This window comes from Heteronotia binoei, chromosome 17 (genome assembly GCF_032191835.1).
Source record: "Heteronotia binoei isolate CCM8104 ecotype False Entrance Well chromosome 17, APGP_CSIRO_Hbin_v1, whole genome shotgun sequence".
Taxonomy (NCBI): domain Eukaryota; kingdom Metazoa; phylum Chordata; class Lepidosauria; order Squamata; family Gekkonidae; genus Heteronotia; species Heteronotia binoei.
This window is the reverse complement of record NC_083239.1, coordinates 12670396-12683156: the sequence shown is the minus strand read 5'-3', so window position 1 is coordinate 12683156 and position 12761 is coordinate 12670396. Positions and strand designations below refer to the sequence as shown.

Below are 12761 nucleotides of genomic sequence, written 5' to 3'. Positions count from 1 at the left end.
TGGCTCTATCTCTTCTGGAAGCCATTTTGGGTTTGGCAATCATCAGCCCCTCCCATAATCCCAAATGCACTGCAGGCTCAAATAGGTTGGGGACCCCTCTATTAGTCTGTAATGCGCCCCAGTAACTCACAAACTGCATACTGTGGGTTGCTAATTTCCCTTTTCATCACCAGAACAACTTCCAAGCAGATGTTCGCAATAAGAGTCACCATTTTAATGAGCAACTTGGCATTAACTTTATTCTATTTTCAGTATAATTTTTTAAGTACATAAGAAAGGTTTCTTTTTATTTTCACAAGCCTCAAGAGAGAAGTACAAGTCACAGGACAGTCTCAAAATAAGAAAAAGATTGCATATCTTTTGGTAAGTTCCATTTCAGTGAAAAAAAAAAGTGAACTTATTAAATGTGGCAAGAGAGGAAATAAGATATGCTATCCAAGACACCAGGAGTCAAGCACATAAGCAGCTAGCTCCCTTTTGTGGCCAATACAGTACCATGCCTTCAGCGCCTTAGCGCAACTGTTGCGGTGCCCCTGCTAACACGCAAAAGTCAAGCAAAAAAGGAAGTAGACAGCCGGGGAGGGGGGGGGGAGGGGGATCTTCCAGCTTCTACAGCGTAAATAAATTTCAGTTAACTACACAACTGATTGCAATGAACTTGTGCTTACAAATAATTAAATACTGGACTGGGAATGAACACCCAACCCTCTCTAGGTGCGGGAGAGGGGGCTGGTGCTGAGAAAAACCGTCCTGGAAGGCTGAACATATCAGAATGTCCTGTTGCTCAGAAGAGGGGACCCTTTGGGCACAGCTTTCACAAGCTTGAATGGAAGAGGGTTAGTGGCAGCTTTCTAGCTGCTGGCCAGACACCTGGCAGGGGGGGTCTCGTGGCACCAATAACCAAGAGGTCTCCCCAACATCATGGCACAACACAGATTTTTTTTTTTTTTTACACTGAGCACAGAAAGAAAAAAAATATCAGGGAGAAAGGAATGCTATACATCCCATTTATCAGCCTTTGGTCCAGCAAAGCCACTCCCAGAATCTTTTGAAAACCCCTGATTAGAACAGAATTGCAAAATTTAGTTTATTCCCTTGTAACTTCCCCCAAACATACTTGCCGGATACACTTTTAAATGCACGTATCACGGGGGATGCAATACCCTGATACATGTATTCTAAGTGGGAAAATAAAATCTCTCAAACGAAAGGGCCTCTGAAAGCCAACCACTGATACTGGCTCCAAAGTCAATGAAAAAAAAAGAAAGATCAAACAAATCAAGATTGATTGGTGACGCAGTTTGGTCTGACGGGGGGGGGGGGGAGGAGGAGGAATGTAACACCATTCCCCACTGATCAACCACCAGAATCAAACAGTCCTGCCACACGCTACCTCAAATCCCAGCCTGAGGTAATTTTCAGTGAAGGCAGGTAGATGTCTCTCTCAGGTAGGACAGAAGCAGACGGACAAAAGGGGAAAAATTACAGGAAATCTAAAAAAAAAATTACCCCCCCCAAAGAAGATTTGTCCCACAGTGGTGGTGGGGTGAGGGGAGGGAATCACACGCCTTGTCAGCTTATCCGGCTATTTCCGTCACCATGGTGACTAGTTTCTGCCCGTTCCACAGTGTCTTGAACTGCTCGGGAATCGGGAACTCATTCTGGGGAAACAAAATTGTGGGAGTCAATTACTGCTGGTATTTGTATTGTATAGAGAAAAGAGGATTAAAAGTATACGAAGTGCCTTAAAGTGATGTGGAGGCTGGACATCAGTATTTATAGTTATTATCCACTGCTGCTGCACAGTATGGAAGACGTCCATACCAGGGTCACCCTTTCATGAAGTTTGGGTCAAGGGAAGAAGCTTATTAAGACAATTCAGGGCAGACTGAATTGTAGTTCACTACAAACAAACCATTTGTGCAATGCATTGGTTTTAAAAAGCAATCAGATGAATTCATAAGTCCTTTTTGCCCATCTCCACAGCCATGATTGCTTAACAGAGCCTCCATATTCCCAGAATACTAGTTGCCAAAGAGCAAACGGGGCTGCTGACTTCATGCTCTGTTGTGAGCTTTCACGGTACAGTGGAAAGTACTGAGCTTCCAAGGTACTATGGGAAAACAGGATACTGGATTAGATGTTATCTTTGGTCTGATCCAATCAGGGCTCTTACCTTCTGTTCCTGGGTTATGTTTTATAAGAGGCCCCACTATGCAGTCTCAAGGAAGGTATCAACCAACTAGAACTCTTTTAAAGTTCTCTCTCCTCATTCTTGCTTTCTACTTCTAGGTGCAGATGTGTTAAGTCTTCTGTTGCAAGTGTGTAAGGATCTAGCCTTAGAGATGTGCCAAGATCCTTTACAACACAGTCTTCTGGGCTAACTTCTGTTCCAGTCAAAGACTGGTGATTTAGCCACAGTCAACTGAGTGATTTCCATCCAACTGGAAAGCTAACAGAACCCCACATACACACACCTCCTATGTAACTGAGAAAAAGACTTACAAAGTCGCCACTGTCCGTAGGAATAAGAACGTTCATCTCTGAAGACTTGGCACTGACAATCTCACAGTCTAGGGAGTTCTTGCTCAGGTAAACATGACACCCGTCCGTCTTGTTGATGGATATAGTTGGCACTTTTCCCAATACCTAGCAAGGGTAGCAAGGATGGTTAGAACTTTCTCAAGTGGAGAGCCACAGGACAACCCAGATAGGAAAGCAGCAAGATAGCCCTTACTAAATTTTTTAAAAAATGGTTGCATATTAGGATCTCGGGATTGTTTATCCTAAAGCCCAAATGGCTGCTTCACATCCCCATTCTGGGACGTGCCATTACCTGTACTTGGACGTCCCGGCTGTTTATAATCTCAACAATGCCCACAACGTCATCAAATACCAGTCCCAGCTTCTTGCAGTTATCTGCAGAAAGGGGGGGAGAAAGCAGAGGAAATGTTATTATGTTATACTTTATAGCCCAAGAGTGGCTCCTTAAACCAAAGTGCTTAACCAAGGTTTAACAGCTTCTCACCGGCGGGTTGGGCAATCCTTTTTTTGACAGCAGCATACATATGCTGAAACCAGCCCAGCAAGTTCAGGATATACAAGAGGAACTTGCTGTTGTGCACTTCCCCTTGTTCCCCTAGAGAAGGGACTCTGGAGCGCCTGCCTGTCTGCCTTGAGCAGCGCACATCCTTCCCCCTTCCTGCTTCATACGCCAGTTTACAAGCTAACAGGGAACCTACCCAGCGTGATGGAGTTGATCTTGCCTTTGACATGGAGTGTACTGTTCGTGCACTTGTAGACGTAGGCCACCTGCTTCAGTTCAGTGTCACTGATTACCAAGTTGGAGGCACCCTCGTGGTTTTCCTAAGGCAGGGAAGGGAAGGAGGCTGATCACTGTCACATCCCTCAGAAGACATCCAGGAACAGTAGACGCCATCAAGAAAAGGTCTGTACCAAGCAGGATCCCTCCCTCCCTCGTCGCCAGTGGGCAACCAAAATGCCCATCCCTCAAAGAGCACATGCACGCACACTGGATGTAAGACCTTGGCCCTCTTCCCATTCCACACCCCACACTCCAGCTACAGTTGATTTCTCCCCCCACAAAGCACATTTCACTGGGCAGTCCCCTACCTGTCACCCAACATCACAAACTCAAAGCATTCATGCAAATGCCCCCACGTATCTGAAAGTTTTCCTGATTGGCAAGGCCAGCTCCATGGGAGATGTGGCCAGAAGTGAAAAGAAGAAGAAGATGAAGAAGATATTGGATTTCTATCCCGCCCTCCACTCCGAAGAGTCTCAGAACAGCTCACAGCTTTACCTTCCTCCCCCACAACAGACACCCTGTGAGGTGGGTGGGGCTGAGAGGGCTCTCACAGCAGCTGCCCTTTCAAGGACAACCTCTGCCAGAGCTATGGCTGACCCAAGGCCATTCCAGCAGGTGCAAGTGGAGGAGTGGGGAATCAAACCCGGTTCTCCCAGATAAGAGTCCGCACACTTAACCACTACACCAAACTGGCTCTCCAGGATTCAGGCCTTAAACTAGGCCAATGTAGATGGCCTGAGAACTATATCTACTTGACAGCCAGGATAGAAGAGGCAGAGGTCTCTGCCCAACACTGCACTAAATGCACCAAAGCTCTGTAGAAAGACAAGCTGGGTTCTGCTGTGCATGTGCATTATATAAACTGAGCATGCTTGCAAGATTTTTTCTGCTTCCACACAGCAGAGAGGATCAGCCAGACCCTGCAGATGTGCCCTTGACTAGAAGCCCATTTTGCAGCTGCAACTCACCCTTCTGAGAGATCACTGGGCTTGCACCCACAAGCTATCTGAGCAGCTATCAGCATCAGAGCTAGGTGCCAAGGCCTCCCAAGACCACTCACCACTCTCCATTTCTTGCCTTCCAGCTCCAGGACAGGAGGGTCCTTCCTTACGGGCTGCTTCTGGAAGGGATTGACAGCAGAGGAAGGCTTAGGAGCTGTGAATGGTTTTGGTCCCGACCTCACTTGGCCACCTTGGTTCTTCAGCGATGGGTTTTTGTGGGTCTTCATGTCATCGGGCACATGCTTCAAACCTAGGAGAGATAACTGTCATGAGCTTCTGAGACTGTTTCTTAAAAGTGCTGGATGGCAAAACTGACATCCTCTATAGGAATCCAGCCCTAACACTGGAAATCCTGCTTCATGCCTGCACATTCTCCAGTATTCCACAGCCCACTCTATCCCTGTGGCACTGGAGCACACTGAAACACAGCTCCTTCCTTCACTGCCCTGGCAGCAGGAAGCCCCACATGTGGCTCCTCCCCATGCCAGCACTGTTGCCCCAGAAACCCTCACATGATCTGAAGCTTCTCATATTACCTGAGCGGTAAGAGGAAGAACCCATGCAGCAGCTTCTCCCCACATAAAAGCTTTCCATTGCCAGTTTCACTCTAGAACTATCCAACACAGGTCCTTAAGAATTTGTACACCGTAGATGAAGTTTGCGGCTTTTTCTTGCTCGAAAACTTTGTAAGCTGTGTTGCCTAGCAGGCTCAAACTAGTTTACAAAAGCATTGATACAGTTGCAGTAATAATTAATGCTTTTTAAAAATGTAAATTTCAAAACAAGTAGTATCGTCCTCTAACTAATTAGACCTACTGATACATGCATTTACTAAAGACCTAGGACAGATCTTAGATGGCATTCTGATATGTTGGAAGCGTCACGGGGGCTGTTTTAGGTAAGGGGTTGCATAAACCAGATATGCAAAAAAGTCAGATCTAAACAAAAGAAGAGTGATAGCCACACGCAAAAAAGGTGTGTCCAGCTCTTGCCACCCAGAGGGCTACTACCGGCAGTGTTAAGGAACAGCCAGTGATGTGGGTTTCCTAGGGGGGGGAAATACCATTTAAAGTTTCCTAGGGAAATCTCATTTAGCAAATTTATTCTGACTTCTATTTATCAACAAAACTTACAGGAATGTTATATTCCAATAGCAATATATACTTCAACTGAAACATTTAAAGGGGGGGGGGGATAAATCAAGTGTGGTTTTCAATGCCATGTTCAAGCAAACACAAAATTTTATGTTGAAGTTAACTTTATTGGAATACAAGTCTCACAATTCCTAGGATTTGCCACATCTCTAGGAACAGCACACCCATTTCTTACGATTTAAAAGCTGGCTATATTACTAATAAAATGCTCCCCAAATAGTCTCATTCGCACCAAGACTTTCCAGGAAGAAAGCCAATGCTCTAAAATGGAACAATATATGATCCAATCCAATTTCTCCCATGTATTATTCCTGGTCATTTTATGGGCATTTGTTTCAACTTTTAGTGCACAAATTGCTAATTGTTACCTTTGGGAGCAAATGGAATATCTGCAGAACTAGGTGCTCAAGTTTTCACACAGTTTTTAAAAGCAGGTTCACGGTCCAAACACTTCTGAAGATTTTCCATTTGCACCAAGAGGAAACCGGCAGCAATTCTAGGGCCTGCTGACTACACTGTGGTGTCAGACAAGTGAGCCCTCTGCATGTTCCAAAAACAGACACAGCAACTGTATTTGTTGCCCAAGCACAGGGCTCCCCCTTAATTAACAGATCCCTCAAAGGACAACAGGAAGAGGAAAAAGAGCTAATTGGCTTAAGGCAGAGATCAGAGCCAGAGCTCCTTAGTACTGCTGGGGGATTTGCTGAACACCGTGCAGTTCCTGTGTTCCTAAAACACAAGACAAGGATCCCACCACCACCACCGTTCCACCCCTCTAGAGCTGGAGGCAATATAAAATACAGTGCATTACTCTCCCACTGAATCACGCTTCCCCACTCTCTCAGCCACTACAATTCTCAGAACCCAAATTCCTTCCACCTATATTAACATTTCTCCTTCTAACTGTGCAGCTCCGCCCCCCAGTCAAAATCTCCTTATGGAGACACAAGTTATAATCAGCCACGCACACACATCTCCACTTGTTTGGCACATCAATCTGACACACTGAGGGCTTTAACTAAAGTCCACAAGTAGAAGGATGAAAGTCTTCGAAAGATTAGCTTGGACCAGGGCTTAGCAAGCTGCAACCTGAACACGCAGCGAATGCAAACAGATCCAAATCCACTGGAAGGAGCTTTCCACATTAGAGGAAAGCACCTCTGCCAGTGAAATGGATTTGTGAGACCCAACCCTGAGTCTATTCCCGACTCTGCCGCCGAGAAGCTGCCTGAGTTGGCCATGACAACAGCTGGGAAACAAAATGCACACATGCCTCCCTCACAGAGCTGCTGCAGGAATAAACCACAGATCCAGAGTGACCGGATAAAACTGCAGGTGTAAACACCGCAGCAAAACTAAAAAAAAAAAAAAGGGGTGGGTGGGTTGCAGGACCTTCTTCTCCTGCAAGTCAGAAGCTGCAGTGCCACCTCCCTTATTGCCACTGTTTGAAACCAACTATATCTCTTCCCAAGCTCAGAAGACTGTAATTCATATGTTAAACAAGCTTGTTTAGAACACAGGTCACTCCCCCTGCTGCGCCCCCCTCCCATTACCTACCAGCAGTGATGGCTTCTCCTTGGTTGATCTGGGCAAAGAGCGCAGAGCGGGACGCAGGGTCATCCCCGCCAGAACTTGCAAAGGTAGGAGCTGGAGGAGGTGGAGGCCCAGGTGGTAGTGGTGGCCCACCACGAGGAGGAGGGGGAGGAGGTGGAGGCCCCCCATCAGTTGCTATTGGTCCCTGGGGGAAAGGGAAAAAGAGAACGCAGGAATTTCAAATCAGTATGAGTAGCAGAGGAGCCTGAAAGTCCAGCCAGTTTGGTGCAGTGGTTAAGTGAGCGGACTTTTATCTGGGAGAACCGGGTTTGATTCCCCATTCCTCCACCTGCAGCTGCTGGAATGGCCTTGGGTCAGCCGTAGCTCTGGCAGAGGTTGTCCTTGAAAGGACAGCTGCTGTGAGAGCCCTCTCCAGCCCCACCCACCTCACAGGGTGTCTGTTGTGGGGGAAGAAGGTAAAGGAGATTGTGAGCCGCTCTGAGACTCTTTGGAGTGGAGGGCGGGATATAAATCCAATATCTTCTTCTACCTCACAGGGTGTCTGTTGTGGGGGAGGAAGGTAAAGGAGATTGTGAGCCGCTCTGAGACTCTTCGGAGTGGAGGGCGGGATATAAATCCAATATCTTCATCTACCTCACAGGGTGTCTGTTGTGGGGGAGGAAGGGAAAGGAGATTGTGACCTGCTCTGAGACTCTGAAATTCAGAGTGGAGGGCGGGATATAAACCCAATATCATCAGCCTAGCCTAATTTCATCACAACTAAGGCAGCTGTGGTTGGTACCTGGATGGCTGTGGTTGTATACCTGGATGGGAGACTTCTGTGTTCACGCTACACTAAATAATGTGTTTTACATTTGAATCTTTACTGTGTAAGAATAGCAAAAATCCAGATGTAAAACACATTATTTGATGTAGTGTGAATGCACCATGATATTGTTATGCAGAGGAAGCCACCTCTGCTTTTCTCTTGCCTTGAAAACTCGGTGGGTTGGGGTTGCTGTGAGTCAGCTGCGACTTGATAGCACACAATTATGAGGAACAGAATCCTGGAGCATATTCAGGATGAGGAGAAATATTGCTTTTATGAGTTAGAGCGGGGGGCTGCAATCTATGGCTCCAGATGTTAAGAACCAAATATGGCTGGTTTAAACAGAAATCTGTAGGTTAAGGAATATTGGAGGAGGTGGGTGGGTGAGACGGCAGAAAAATTAGAATGGCAAGGAAAGATCGTTCAGGGATTAAAGGGCTTCTTTGAGCTGCTTTAGGAAAGGGAAATGATAGACAGGAACAATGACTAGGAATGAAAGGATAACCCATGCAGAGATTTAAGCCAGTGTTCTAAAACAACCGCATAGAGTGCATGTACCAGTACTTAACCTGCAGAAATATTCATGGATTATCAACCAATACATCAATTACCAGTACTGCGAAGCTGCAAGCTTTCAATTATTTCAATAAGCACTCCCTGCAACAGAGCAGTCATATAAAGACACACACATACCATCATGTCCTGCCACAACATGCAGCTGGCACTCACCGTTTTGCTCCAGGTCAGCCCAGTGGTGTGATGCTCCTTAATGTACACCTGCAGCTCTGTCCAGATGCTCAGATAAGCCTTCACCCAGTCTACATGTTTCTTATCTCTAGAAGAAAGAGGAGCCAGGCAAACGAATTGATTCGGGTAAGGGGGATATCTGAAACTCTGCATGAAACTGGAGCCTTAGATTTCCTACTCCCTAGGTTGCAGATGGAGCTTTCCATACCGCCCGACTACTCTGACCTCTGCAACGATGAAACTCATCAGCCCACCAACACAAGACAGGTCCTATTCAAATTCACTTGTTTCTACCTTGTCATCATCCAATTCTTTCACCTTCAGACTTAGCAGAAGGGTATTTCACTACTACTGGACTTTTTGCATTTTTTATAAAAGAAATATGGCTTCTTTTTTTTAGCCCTTCCGTGTTTTACTTGATGATTTCAAGGACTTGGCATTCTTCTTATTAAGTACCAACAAGGAGTCCATTGTTTGCAGTCCAATCACAGCTATCACCTGGCCAGGCACAGCCAGCTAATTAACAATTGGCCTTGAAGACTGGGAGTCTGTTTTTGTTGTTGCTAACTTTCTATGGGGAGCTTCCCCCCCCCCGCCCCCCCATACAGAAAATTTGGGAACCTCTCCAAGTTGTAAAATGTTACTCTACTTCTGCTGCTCTTTCCTCTTGGAAAAGGAGTTTTAGAGCAAAGAATATTTTTGCATGTATCATTCTAAGGTCTATTTAATCTTAATAGTACTTGCCTTTGTTATTGCTTTGAAATTTGAACAACAATGGCTCCTGGCAAGCGTCCGAGGGATGCAGAGGAATCATCTATCCCTGCTAAGAAGCAGTCTAAGATTGGGGATTTTTTTAGTCTCCAATACCAAACAAAAAGCTTCTTCAACTGCTTTTGTTATTGAAACTACAAATGGCTTTTCTCCTTTGGAGTGTGAGATTGAGGAGGCAGCAATTAGCACTTTCGCCCAGGAGGACATGGAGGACGAGGGTAACCCGAGGCATTTAACAACACAGTGGACTCTTTCTGATAAGGAGGATATTATTAATTCCTCATTTCAGCAACCACTCCTTGAACTTACTGCCAGAACAGTTAAAACCCTCTTTGAAAACATAAAAAGTATTGAAGATGGGGTTTCAAACCTGGCATCTGATATAAAACTGCTAATTAATGCAACCAGGGAAATTCATCAATCTCAACTGTCCTCAAAAATTCCAATGGCTCAAGAAAATTCAGAGTCAAAGTCTAAAGCCTCCTCAGTATTCAACTCTGAGCTAGATGTAGTTGGTAAACACAGTAAAAAACCACAAAAATTGATTTTTCAACCAAATGAGGTCTGTTTAACAATCTGCAGCTACAGAGGTAGGATTCCGAGCTGGAGGAACAGTCACCTAGTTAAATTTCATCTCTGTGAAGTTCTCCGGATTAATTATCAGAGAATAGATTTGTTTAACATGAAATTTTTAAACCGTTCATTTCAGCCACAGAGAATTTAAAAGCCCTATATTAAAAATATTAAAATATAAAATTAATATTAAAAATATTATTTATATTAAAGCCCTATATGGCTTGGGACCTGCCTACCTGAAGGACCGTCTTTCCCCGCACGTTCCCCAGAGAGTACTGAGGTCGGGAACACAAAATCTCCTTACCATCCCTGGGCCGAAGGAAGCCCGCTTGAAGTCCACCAGAGAAAGGGCTTTCTCTGTTATGGCCCCTACATGGTGGAATCAGCTGCCGGAAGAGGTGAGGGCCCTGCGGGACCTTGTTCAGTTCCGCAGGGCCTGTAAGACGACCCTCTTCCGGCTAGCCTATAACTAGCTTGAGAATTTTAATGTAACTTGCTGGATTTCTTTTATATACAGTTGTAATATTTATTAATGTGTATTAATAACTAAGGTTTTATCTGTTTTATCTGTTTTAAATACGGATCCCTTTATATGTTTAACTATTGTAATTTTGTTGGATCTACTATTGGAAGCCGCCCTGAGCCACTTGTGGGAAGGGCGGGATACAAATCTTAAATACATAAATAAATAAATTTTGTTGACTTTTAAAACCCCTGATATTCCTATTCTTATTCAGAAGCAGAAAAAGTTTCTCTGGACAAAGGGGATATTCCCAGCTTGCTGTTTTGTAAATGCAACAATGGCTGAACTACTCCCGACTCTCTCTGAAATAAAGAAGTTTTCCAAGTCCCAAGGAAAGCCAACAATTCCAGAAGTTCCACAGCTGGCTACACCCAACAGAAAGTCCCTGATGGGTCTCAATAGGAGGACTTCAGAGATTCCAGTGGACAAGGAGGAACAATTGGAACAAAATGTTCTCTCTCTCAACTGTGACCCATTGGAAAACTCTATTGATATTGATCTTCTACACTCTTTTGGGAAGCTACCAACTATGGAGCAACACGTAGTTATTGGGAAACTGGAACTTACTAAAAACTGTTTAAAATCACTTATAGAGGCAGCAACTGGCCCACTTATCTCTAAGAATAATCCAATCCAAAATGAACACGAAAGTTTTACTATGGGAAACTCCCTCACTGAGACAAATGTAACTCAGCCTCCCAGTGAGCAGGCCCAGGAACATTCAGAGCAGCCAGGTTTTTTAAATGCCAAACCCTCACCCCGACCATCTTTTTCTGACTCATTCAACATGGACACAATGACGGCCCAGCCTGAGACGCAGTCCTTGCAATGCAATGGCTGTATCTTCAATGATTCGCAGAAGTCATCGGATCAGATAACAAGGATAGAGTGACTAACAAAGGAAACAGGAACTGGGAATTTATGATGTGTTTCCTGGAACACAGCAGGCTGGAGAAACAAACTGTCTGATTTAGATTTTATTAATTTCCTAAAATCTTGGTTGTACCTTTTTTACAGGAAACCTGGTCTACAGAAATACTAAACTTTGTAGATTTTAGAGTTTTTAATCTTCCTGCTTACAGAATTCACTGAAAAGGCTGATGTAAAGCGGGTCTAGCAATTATGGTGAAATCCCATTTACAAGTCAAGGTATCTGCTTTTAGTCCCTGTACACCTGTAGCCCATGCTTTGTTGCTGTCATTTACTGCACTTCATCTAATCATAGTTGATGTGTAGATTCCATCCTCTAATGAACTAGAGTTAACTGCTTATTGGGAGAAACTTTCTGAATATTTTGTCTATATCCAGGCAGTACTCTTTAGCCCAGATTATGATTGTTGGTGATCTGAACGTCTGATTTGGCTCTGATAATAAAAAATGGATCTCCTTCTTGGGCTACGAGGACACAGAGACCTTACCTCTACAGCTTGGGCTGACGTACCATTCCAAGGATACACTACTTAACAAAGCTGGTTTAAGCCTACTAAAATTTTGTATCAAACAAGATGTCCAAATAGTTAATGGACTCCCCCAATTTCTGGCTGCCAGTGAATTTACATTTGTATCCTCTTGTGGTTGCAGTGTGATAGATTATTGTCTATGCTCACCCAATCTATTCCCACTTATTAACAACATTTTCATAGAACTGCGTACTGAAAGTGACCATCTTCCCTGAGTTTTTTCCTTAAAGATGAACCCAAGGGGAGTTAACTCTATACCCTCTCAAAATGAAAACATTTCTTGTGAGGTCATGGAAAGGATAAAGTGGTCTTTATCTCAAGAAAGAGATTTCATTGCTCTTTTTAAGTCTGGGAGGTTCAAAAAATTAGGAATGGCAATTACAAATTCAGATACAGTTGCTGAAGCCCTATTTGAACTTGCCTTGCTGATTAATCTTTGCAGCTCTAAAGCTGAGGTGGTGAAATTAGGTAGTCCTAATATGTCCAAATGGTTTGACCAGGACTGCTATTCCTGGAAAAAGAAATTAAGAGCCTTATTTAAGGAAGCCCAATATGGCAGAGATCCACAGAAGCTATATGACTATTTAGAATGTAAGAAATCCTTCTTAGAGGTAATTGCAAATAAGAAGAAAAAGTATTTTCAACATAATTGGGACCAACTCCTTTACGCCATAAAATCTAATGATAGTAAATCCTTTTGGAGATTAATTTCAGACAGCATGAAGCCTAGAGCATTTGCCAACCCTAACATTTCTCCACAAACATGGGTTGACCATTATTCTAAGATTTTTGAAGATCAAGACGTCCACTCTACTGTTATAGATGCTTCTGTATTTTCT

The 12761-nt window shown here is 44.1% G+C and overlaps 1 protein-coding gene across 2 annotated transcripts in view; it reads right to left on the bottom strand.

The window, feature by feature from the left end:
* Nucleotides 1–211: 211 nt before the first annotated feature.
* The window catches only part of CAP1 (cyclase associated actin cytoskeleton regulatory protein 1), a 34436-nt gene continuing 21886 nt past the window's right edge, over nucleotides 212–12761 (bottom strand). For both annotated transcript variants that reach the window (XM_060258651.1, XM_060258652.1), the window contains exons 7-13: nucleotides 8575–8680; nucleotides 7041–7221; nucleotides 4389–4579; nucleotides 3243–3366; nucleotides 2837–2919; nucleotides 2506–2649; nucleotides 212–1661 (exon numbers count right to left, since the gene is read on the bottom strand). In XM_060258651.1, the coding sequence (XP_060114634.1) occupies nucleotides 1578–1661; nucleotides 2506–2649; nucleotides 2837–2919; nucleotides 3243–3366; nucleotides 4389–4579; nucleotides 7041–7221; nucleotides 8575–8680 (913 nt within the window). In that variant the 3' untranslated portion in view covers nucleotides 212–1577. The remainder of the gene's footprint in view (nucleotides 1662–2505; nucleotides 2650–2836; nucleotides 2920–3242; nucleotides 3367–4388; nucleotides 4580–7040; nucleotides 7222–8574; nucleotides 8681–12761) is intronic.